The sequence below is a fragment of the Ochotona curzoniae genome, unplaced genomic scaffold (assembly GCF_017591425.1).
Source record: "Ochotona curzoniae isolate NIBS_2020 unplaced genomic scaffold, NIBS_Ocur_1.0 patch75, whole genome shotgun sequence".
NCBI classification, from domain to species: domain Eukaryota; kingdom Metazoa; phylum Chordata; class Mammalia; order Lagomorpha; family Ochotonidae; genus Ochotona; species Ochotona curzoniae.
The window spans coordinates 811,925-823,002 of record NW_024467056.1 but is presented as its reverse complement, the minus strand read 5'-3'; the positions used below and the strand labels follow the sequence as shown (position 1 = coordinate 823,002).

The following is an 11,078-nucleotide window of genomic DNA, read 5'->3' as shown; positions in this document are numbered from 1 at the left end:
AGCTTGCTCATTTTATAAATATTCTTTGGCTGGTAGACAGCATCTGTCAGGAAATTATTAAAACCAAGAAGGGTGAATTTTATGATGAATTTCACACTTTTGAACCTGGGCAGCAGGAAAGGGGAAGGAAGCTTTTGCTCCTGCGTTCAACTCTAGGGTACAGGAAATCCCGGGGCTGCAGCATCAGAGTGGTGTGCAGAGGGTGGTTCTGGGCACCCTGTGAGGGTGAAGGCTAACTGTGAGTAGGAGCAGATGATTCCATTACTTGAGATGACCCTTAAGAACTTGTGTGATAGGGCCCAAGAAAACCTGACAAAGGGGCCTGCTTGAGTAGGCATGGCTCACATTACCACAAACACCACCCCACCTCTTCCAAGGAGAGGCTACCAGTCAGAGTGTGTGTTTTGGGGGGAGACAGTGGCAGGGGAAGCGGGTAGGGGACTGGGGGTTGGGGAGAGGATTGGTTCCCAAGAAGCAACAGAAGACTTCTGAACTCTGTCAATGTTTTCAGGTGGCCTGGGGTCTGACACAAGAATATTGCTAGTACATCTTAAGATATAAAATTTTAAAATCTGGAATTTATGGTGCATTAGTTCACTGGTGGCTGAGGAAAAATGATCTTGAGCCTGGGATTAGGTTAGATGGCAGTGGAAGTCTCACAGAAAGGTGCAGGCAAGCTCCCCGATGGCATCGCCAGGCGTAAGTCCTCACTGGATGTGGACCTTCCAGTCAGCTCCGACACTCAGCGAGAGCTTCTCCAGGCTCAGGGTGGATGTTGTGGCACAGTACGTAAAAGGCACAGGCTGACCTTGACTACCTACGTAACAACAAAACAGGAAATGTATGAGGACTACCTAAGGGGGAAAGTATTTTCTCTGAATCTGAAATGGGTTTTTTGACTCTTTCATAAAACCGTGTATCCTACTTAGGAGAATCCAAATTAGTATGTTTTTTTATCCATGAAATTCCTTAAGATTTTTAAAAAGCATTAAACATGTCATAGTTAAAAATTGGTTGAAAAGAAACTGGAAGGAAAAAAGTGACTAGTCCAAGAAATTCAGTAGCTAAGGAAGGATATAAATTCTGTCCTCACACCCTTTCATACTCTGTAAATACAAGTTTAGGATTCTTAGCGGCTTCAGACATCTACAGTTTCAAAAAATATGCAGAAAGTTTGCAATATTATTTTAAACCCCAAACAATTTCCCTTAGAAAAAGATTCACAGTGAGCAGAAAGTCCAATTCATGAAGAAAAGCAAGGTGGCTTCCTTCTCTCCAGAGCTGGTATATTTGACTTTGTTCAGGAAGCACAAACTCTGCTGGGGCAAAGCTTTTGGAAGTAGATGCTTTTCTGTTTCCACAAAAGCAACTGGGGAAGTAGGGCAGAACTGTTTCCTCACCAGGAGAATGGGTGGTCACTAAAGACGGCTCCTTCCTGAGGCCCAACACCAAGATCCGCTCCACGACACACTTGCTGGGATAATGACCCCTTTTGTCAGCACAACTGGAATGGATACAAGTGGGATTAGGAGAAAGAGAGGGATGGGGTTTAGGCCAGTCCCCAGGTCAACACCCACAGCCTCGTGAGGTTTCCTCCCATCTGTTCCTACAGTGGCATAATTCCTGGAGTTGTCCTAACCAGGAGGAAGAGATGAGAAGAGGGGACTCCACCTGCCAAGGTGGCCAAACGAAGGTAGAGTCAGGAAGGGAGTGATGATTCATGCTAGAGTGATTCATTTATTTAAATAGTACCTTAAAGAATGTCTGCCATGCATCTTAGGATGTCCAAAAGATAGCCCAATTTATTTTTAAAAGCACATATCTTCACTATCTGGCATTACCTATTGCTCAAAACACTGGAACAGAATGAAAACTTCCGATGTAAGAATTGCTTCTGCTGGAGGTACTGGAATGAATGGCCATCATCTAGGTACAGCTCACCCACTGCAGAACCCTGGGAAGATAATGTGCTTACATAAACTTCTAGAAAAAGAGCATCAGTCCCTAAGCAGAAATAATGGAATTTAAAAAAAATCTTGTGAAAAATTTTATTGAACAGAAAGTTAATATTCAAGATGCACAAAGCAGTAATAAAATAGTAGATAATGAAATATCATTAATAGACAGAGAGGGAACCTAGAGGTAGCTGAAAGGAGGAAGCCCTGTGGGAAGACATTTAAACTGACAAGTACACTCAGTACAGTAGGTGGCTTCCCTGACAACACCATCTCATAATCAACGTGACAAAGCCAAAAAACTGAAGTTGCCCACTCTGGAAAAAAAAAATCAATAAATGAAAGATGACATCCACCGTTCATAGAAGATCTTCCATTTAGACAGTGGTATCTGGTTCCTACTCACTGTAGAAGGACTCTTTTGCCTGTCAACATCATAGCCTGTATATGGTAGTCACTGCTATTGGCAGTGCTGGACGTGCTATGGTTCTATAGTTCCTTACATTTCTGGAGTCTCACATGGTGCTAAGGCCAATAATTTGGCCCAAGAAGATATGCTTCAGTGAAACACAGGGGAAAAAATTTATAGCTTACTTATTGTAGGATATAAGAATAAGTATTAATATAAAATATTAATATAACAGGAAGAGTGTGTCTTTGGTTCTGTGTTGTATTTGAGTAAATGGACAGAAGAGCCTGTCTTGCTTGGCTTAAAAGGTCACTCCCAGTGTAGGCTGATAAGGGTGCTGGACTGAGTCAGGCCCCATACTAGCAAGCACACACAAGGGTCAGGTCTTGGATCACCTCAGATGAAGTGTCTTTGGGGATCCCCCAACTGAATTGCTGGACCTAGAACTCCAACCATAGGGAGCATGGTAGGATCAGCTGACTGACTGTTGAGTACATATGTCAGAACTGGACCTTCTCAGTGGCTAAGACAGGGCAGTGGGAAGCATATCCTGATGTACATGGAGGATGTGGCAGGCCATTGCATCCTGTAGAGAACATCTGGTACCATAGCAGAGGAAGGAAGGGCAGAACAAATGGGACCACTAGCCCAGCCAAGTGTTGACAGCAAATAACTGGGCAAATGGAGACTCTGAGGTGGACTATGTCAGCCTTGGAAGGATTTCCTCATCCTTGGATTGGTGAAATCGATAGCATTTTAGAACTATCAAAACCACCTAAGCAGAACCCTCATAGAATGCTTCACATTGGGGACCTGGGATGATACGGGGTGGCTGTTCCCCATTCCCAGTGCTGAGGTGGTAGGAAGGCTGGGTGTGGCTTCTCCCTTTACCTTCCCCCTGCCCCCAGACACAGGAAGAAGAAAAAAAAAATGTGAAAACAATGGTCTCACCCACTTTCCTCTAACTCTTGATTCTTCCCACCCTGATCAACTATGTAAACATAATTAAAAAAAAAAAAAAGATCTCCAAAGGACAAATCAGTTGTGTGTTCTTCCTGGCTTTACCCAAGGAGATGAGGGGCCCAAGCTGCCTGATGACAACAGAGGTCATTGGGTGTGGTCAGCATCTTTGCATTGGTGCATGGACTCAGGCACCCTTTCACCCAACACTGGATTTCAAGTCTTAGCCACAGCTGCAACAAACTTACAGTCCAGCAGTAACTAACACCAAACTGAAGAGCACACCCACACAGGCCCAGGAGACATGCCTGCTTTCCTCTCTTTCACAGATCTCCAGAGTTCCTTCAGAATAATTCTTGGCATTTCATATAGATGGTGTGGAAATTTTTGTACTTAATTTGATGTGATTTTTAAAAAAATGTACTTATTAACTTTATTTGAAAGGCAGAATTTATAGAAAGACAATGAGAGACAGAGATCTTTATCCACTGCTTCATTCTACAAAATGGATCTGATGGTTGAAGATGAGCCAATCTGAAGCCAGAAGTTTCTTTGAGTTTCCCTAGTGGGTTCAGTGGCCTAAGGACCTGAGTCATCCTCTGTTGCTTTCCCAGGCCATAAGCAGGGACACATACCAGCAACCATGTGGGATACAAGGGCTGCAAGCAGAGGATTAGCTAGCTATACTACCACACTGGCTCAAATGTATGAATTTTTTTTCATACGCTGTTTAAATCATGTACATTGTGATGCTGTTTGAAATTCAGTTTTTGTGACAACAGAAGACTAAATCAATGAACAACCCATTCCTAAAATGACAGGACCAAAGTACCACCTATATATATTTAACTCAGAATGTAAATGGCTTAAGCTCAATCAAACATCATAGATTAGTAGACTGGATTAAAAAACAAAACCTATCTGTTTATCGTCGGGAGGAGACATACTCCAACAAAGATCAGTGGAAACTATATCACATGGGTTTTGTTGTTTTCTGTTGGTTTCATCTCTTCAAAACACTTTCTTCTGATTAAATCATTCAATGACTCGTAGATCATGCAGTGGCATCATTTTCTTCAAGAAGGTTCTTGATTTTCACTTCTTCAGCTACACATTAGACATTTAATGCATGTTGTTTAACTTCTTGGTGTTGTTAATTTCTTTTTTCTCTTGGATGCTGAGTTTGTTTTGTGGCTCTTCATTTAAGGGAATGTATAGTAGCTGTGTAATGGAGACTGTTAAATCTAGTAACATGTCATTTAAGTTGATGGCACTGTAAATTTCTATTTTTCTTTCTATTGTTGATTTTGTATCATGACTTTTCATTTAAGGGAATGTACAGTAGTTATGTAATGGAGACTAACATCCAGATGTGAGGATGCAGTGTGGTATGTATTTCTGTTTCCAGACAAAGATGGACTTACAGTGAAACTGTTTATATTATATTTTGACAATAGGATTCTGGACTCTCTGCCATTGTCCATGCCCGCAACGATGAACATATGACTGAGTATGAAGAACTATATGTTAGTAATGATATAAAGGAACTAGGTGGGGGGGAGGGAATTTGGGAGGGGATAAGGGAATATGGAACTGTATCATAAAATGATAGCAATAATAATAAAATGTGAAAAAAAAAATTCAGTTTTTGTGTCTTAGGCAGGACTACAAGCTTTTGGATGTTCTAAGGCTTTTGCCATCGATGATCCTGTCAACAGGCAGTGTTTCTGTATACAGGACTTAAGTAGGAAAGGTGCAGATTTATTTATTGTGGCACAGACACAGTATGAATATATATATATTTTTTACCTAAATAGTAGCAAAAATAAAAGTCTCAACATAAAAATTCCAGGCAATGAAAATCAGCTGGATGTGGACAGGGATTCAGGGAGATTTAAGACCATTACTAGTAGAGAAACATTAGACACCTAACTCACAAATGAGATACACTCTGTTTACATGCTGTCATGCACACACAGACAGACAGACATAACAAGGATACTAGATTTTCTAATACCTTGGTGCTTAGAGCCACTCGGAGTGCATATGGAGAATGAGTCATCCAACCCGTGGATTTCCCCACAGTCGTTTTCATTGGGACCACACTCCCACCTCGTTGAAACACCGGTATCTGTGACACAGTAGTGCTGTCAGGGCAGGTGTATTTGCACAGAAAATTTGAAAGCAGAATTTCCAAATATTTCATCATACGAGATTCTTGGGGCCAGCATTGTGGTACAATGAATTAAGCTGCCGCGTGTGATGTTAACTCCCATAACAGAAGTGTTGATTTGAATCCTGGCTGTTTTGCTTCTGATCCATTAACCAGAGAAATGTGTGACCTTTAAACTCTTTCTTTCCTTGCATTTAAAAATTTTTTTTGGTTTCCTTTTGATATTGTTTACATAGTTGAGAGGAATGCTTGCCCAAGTGGTAAAAATAACTTACAGTGTCCAAGGCTACTGGGATCTTTACAGTATGTCCTCCTTTCCACTGAGCAAATGTCTTGGAGTCATACCAGACCTAGAGTGTAAGACAGCCCAGAGAAAAAGAGAGCATGAGCACCCCAGGTGACAACTCAGCAAACCCCACATGCTTGGCCTTCACATAAGATGATGGAGCATAGTTTTACCCTAAACCTTGGACAGATGTCAGAAAGAACATAAACTTTTTTTAAAAAAAGATTTATTTATTTTTATTGGAAAGTCAGATATACAGAGGAAGAGAGACAGAGAGGAAGATCTTCTGTCCGACGGTTTACTCCCCAAGTGGTGACAATGGCTGGAGCTGAGTCAGTCCGAAGCCAGGAGCCAGGACCCTCCTCCAGGTCTCCCACTAGGATGCAGCATCCCAAAGTTTTGGGCTGTCCTCGACTGCTTTCCCAGGCCACAAGCAGGGAGCTGGATGGGACGTGGAGCCGCCAGGGTACAAACTGGCGCCCATATGGGATCCGGTGCATTCAGGGCAAGGACTTCAACAGCTACGCTATTGTGCAGGGCCCAGAACATAAGCTTTTTTTTTTTTAAGATTTATTTTTATTATTTTTTTATTGGAAAGGCAGATATACAGAGAGGAGAGATACATAGAGAGGAAGATCTTCCGTCCGATGATTCACTCCCCAAGTGAGCGCAACGGGCCGATGCTATACCGGTCCGAAGCTAGGAGCCTCTTCTGGGTCTCCCACGCGGGTGCAGGGTCCCAAAGCTTTGGGCCGTCCTCGACTGCTTTCCTGGGCCACAGGCAGGGAGCTGGAAGGGAAGCGGGGCTGCCGGGATAGAACCAGCGCCCATATGGGATCCCAGGCAGGGCGTGCAAGGCGAGGACCTTAACCACTGCGCCACCGCGCCGGGCCCAGAACATAAGCTTTTAAGATGATCTCAAAAGATTGTGACTCTTTGGTTTAACATTTGTTTGTCCCTCTGTCCATTCCAGGGTAATTTACTGACCCTCTCACTGAAGGTCCAGCACTCAAAATGGACCTGGCTCCTACCCTCAGGGATCTTGTAGTCCACTTGCCTTACAGAAGTTAAATGTTCCTAGTTCATAACAGAGGTGGTGACCAGCAGCACAGGAAGGAAAGCACATTGCAAGGAAATAAATCACAAAGCTGGAGAAAAGTAAACCATTAGAGCAGAAAACAGATTTGGATGGAAATCTAGATTAATTCCTGAGGTCCTAAAAAGGACCCACAAAGTAATTTGATGAGTTAAGTCTTTAAAATACCATTAGAAGAGGTCAATATTGTGGCATACAGGTTAAGCTGTTGGTTGCAGTGTTGGCATCCCATATGGGTGCCGGTTCATACCCTAGTTGCACTTCCCATCCAGCTCCCTGCTAATAGGCAAAGCAGTGGAGGACGGCCCAAGTCCTTCAGCCCTGTACCCATTATGTGAGACATGGAAGATGCTCCTAGCTTTGGCCTGGATCAACATAGCCACTGCAGCTAACTGGGGAGTGAACCAGCAGCGGGGCTGCCGGGATTAGAACCTGCACCCATATGGGATCCCGGGCGTGCAAGGCGAGGACCTTTAACCACTTGCGCCACCGCGAACAGCCATCTGCCTGCACTCCTCTCCTCTTGCAGAACTACCTTGGCTATGGAACAGAGGTTAGTTGATGTTTATATGTAGCACAGACAGGTGGTTTCTGCACCTACAGGGTTTGAAGTAATCTTACTACCTCAGGAACTATATCAAGATGGCATGTTTTGCTGGTTACACAATACCATGTCAACTAATTCCATTACGTTGTAAATTGTTACTGATGTAATGTTGGGGCTTTTAATTGATTGGGATGATACTCTGTCAGCTCTACCTTCAGACCAGAGATGGTCTCCCCAAGGAACTGCTGAACTTATCTGGACAATATGCTTTGTAGATGCTTGCAATGAAGGAATCTCAACTGAATTTGAACTGTGGTAATGTAACAAGGTGGAAGAATCCACCATGGGGGGGGGCGGAAGAACCCACCATGGGGGGGCGGGTTTTGGGGAAGGGAGGGGGAAATCCCACTGCCTATAAAACTGTGTCACATAATGCAATGTAATCAATAAAAAAAAAGATGGCATGTTTAAAGTGGACATCCCTGATTAACTATCCCAATGATGACTGTCCTCATTTGGTGTCTGATAATCCTATCATTCACCCATGAGTGGATCCCATCCAAATCAAATGGATGTGAAGACAGCATATACATCATGGAGGCCAAAACCTAATCAGATTTGGCAAGCATTAATGTACCTAAGGAGGGATGAATGTTGTGGCAGACCAGCATGTTAAGCTGCCACTTGGAACGCCCACATCATATATGGGTGTCCTGGTTACTCTGTTTCCTTTCCAGCTCCCTGATAATGTGGCCTTGGAGCAACAAATGAAGGCTCAAATACCTGAGTCCCTGCCTCCCATGTGGAAGACTCAGACAGCTCCTGGCTTCAGCTTTGCCCAGCCTCAGCTGTTGTCTGGGAAGGGAACCAGGTGAACCATGGAGAGATTCAGTTTCTCTCTTCCCATCTTTGCCTTTTAAATATATACATACACATATAACAAAAAAAAAATACAAGAAACGTTTTCTACAATATGAATTCAGCAAGCCCCTTGAACCCAGAGACAGTGGTAAATATTTTAAAGTGTGTTTTAAAAAGAGTGGTTGGGCCTGGCATGGTGGCCTAAATGCTAAATCCACACCTTGTAACCACCAGGATCTCATAAGGGCACTGGTTTATGTTCTGGCTGCTTCACTTATCTTCCAGTTCTCTGCTTGTGGCCTGGGAAAGCAGGAGAGGATGGCCCAAAGCCTTGGGACTCTGTACCCATGCAGAAGACATGGAAGAAGCTCTTGGCCTTGGATTGTCTCAGCTCCTACTGCTGTGGTCACTTGCAGAGTGAACCAGCAGATGAAAAATCTTTTTCTCTGTGTCTCCTTCTCTCTCTGTAAATTTGCCTTTCCAATAAAAATAAATACAGTTTTTTTTTTAAAGTGGTTGACAGCATTAAGGTGTGCTCTGCTCATTTGAGTAAACTAAAATAGAAGGTCCCTATGCAATTAGTTTTGCTCAATAGAAACCTTATAGGCACAATGAAGTCAGTGAGTAGATGCTAACCTAGAAAAAGAAGACTACCGAGCAGCATCACAGAAGTGCTCTTGCCCGGAGCTGGCCTGTTTAAGGGTAAAGCCTAGGCTTGATAAAGAAGAGAAAACAGCAGCACTTTGAGAGAGGGAGAATTCATGGTACTGTGCATGTTCCTACCAGATCTGGCCAGTGTAAGCTGATGACAGCAAAGGACTGTCAGAAGGGGAAACTGTGGACAGCCGCTGCGTAATCATGCATTCCATGCATCCACAGCTTCTAACAGCAGGTGATAGCTCAAGTACTTGGGTCCCTGCCACCCACGTGAGAGATCCAGGTGAAGCTCCTGGCTCCTGGCCTGGCCCAGCTCTGGCTGCTGCAAATAGTTCGAGGGAGTGAACCAGCAGGTACAGGATCTTCCTCTGACATCCTGTCTACTGTTTTTCAAAGAAAAGTGAAAATAATTGGTTTTTAGAAGCCATTCTGATCAATCTGGGAGTCATTACTTTCTTCCACGTCTCCATTAAGTTTCTTGTCCCCTGAGGAGGTCAGCAACTTGAAAGAATCATCAGTTCCACAGCATCAGTTCTGTTCACAACTGCATGATGCAGAAGTTAAACAAATGAAGGAATGACAGCTGTGCAGGATCTTCAAACAACTCATGGAAATATGTACTATGAAAAAACTACGAAAAAATTATACTTTTTTGTACCAAAACAAACACCTTCAATCCCATTTCCATGGTATTGGAAAGCCCCACAGAGACAATACATGTAGAGTTGTTGGCATCCATTACCTCATCTGATCCTGGCAGAAACACATTCACCTCAGTAGCTTCTGGCTCTGTGACTGGATGAACTAGTAAAGCACTTCCTAAAATAAGAAGAAGAGGTCTGTAAACACTGAGGACTACTGTGGTTTTTAAGACTGCATGTGAACCCTGTTTAGTATGCTAGGCTCTGTGGTGAGTTGGACCAATTAACATCCAAGAGATGCACTCTTAGTAAGCAGTGACGATGCTACCATTAATCCATGTACAGCAAATAAGGATCCTGGGAGAGAACCTGATAGTCTGTTGCAGACTCAGCTTGTGTGTAACTGGTAGCGTGCCAACAGCCTGAAAGCATGCAGGCCCCTCTCCAGGAACTTCATGTGGGCTATAAAAGACGCTGCTGTTGGGGATCCCACCACTGCTATCCAGAAGAGTGATAAACAGGGATATTGGGTCTTTTGCTTGGACAGTTATCATCAGATGGGTGGCTAGTTATCTTAGAGGCAGCTAAATGATCACTTTTGCTTTGACCTCGGCACCCCAGCCCTATCCATTACATCCACTTGGGGAATGAATCAGCAGATGGAAGATCTTTCTCTTTTTCCTTACATGCCCCTCCCTCTTTCTCTATAACTCTACTTTTAAAGTAAGTAAAATAAATTTTTTTTTTAAAGTAATTACAGAGGCTGGGATTGTGGTAAAGTGGGACACTGACATCCTACACGAGTACTGGTTCAATTGTTGGCTCCCTTTCCCTTTCATCTCCCTGCCAATGCTCCAGGGAAAATAGTGCAGGATGGCCCAGTGCTGGGGCACTGCCACCGATGGAGACACAGATTACATTTCTGGTGTCTAGCTTCAGTCTGGCTCAACTCTTGTTGTTGTAGCAACTTGGGGAGTGAACTAGAAGGATGATCTCTCTTTCTCCCTCTCCCTCTTTTTCTCTCTCTTCCTCCCTCCCTTCTCTGTAACTCTGCCTCTCAAATGTTTTATTTTTTTCTTCTAAGATTTATTTCTCTTTACTTGAAGGCAGATTTAGAGAGAGAAGGAGAGACAGAGGAAAAGCTGTCCATCTGCTATTTCATTCCTCAAGTAGTTGCAATGGCAACAGCCGAGCCAGTCTAAAGCCAGGAGCCAGAAGCCAGGAGCCAGGAACCAGGAGTCTATTCCAGATCTCCCACAGGGGTGCAGGGTCCCAGGCACTTAAGCCATCTTCAACTGCTTTCCTAGGTCATAAGCAGGGAGCTGGTTGGGAGGTGGAGCTGGGACCAGCGCTCGTATAGGATGCTGATACTCACTTGCAAGTGGAGGATTAACCTGTTGAGCCATGGCATTGGCTCCATCAATTTTTTTTCTTTGTTTTTTTATTTTTTATTTTTCAAAAAAAATTTTAAGTAATTACAAATAAGAGTTGAG

At 43.5% G+C, this 11,078-nt stretch overlaps 1 protein-coding gene across 1 annotated transcript in view; it reads right to left on the bottom strand.

Annotated features, from left to right (window-relative positions):
• Window positions 1-707: 707 nt before the first annotated feature.
• Window positions 708-11,078, bottom strand: part of LOC121168207 (neutral alpha-glucosidase C) — a 53,927-nt gene continuing 43,556 nt past the window's right edge. Inside the window, exons 19-24 of the mRNA XM_040998105.1 lie at window positions 9,687-9,763; window positions 5,773-5,847; window positions 5,342-5,455; window positions 1,842-1,954; window positions 1,401-1,504; window positions 708-817 (exon numbers count right to left, since the gene is read on the bottom strand). Coding sequence (XP_040854039.1) covers window positions 708-817; window positions 1,401-1,504; window positions 1,842-1,954; window positions 5,342-5,455; window positions 5,773-5,847; window positions 9,687-9,763 — 593 coding nt within the window. The remainder of the gene's footprint in view (window positions 818-1,400; window positions 1,505-1,841; window positions 1,955-5,341; window positions 5,456-5,772; window positions 5,848-9,686; window positions 9,764-11,078) is intronic.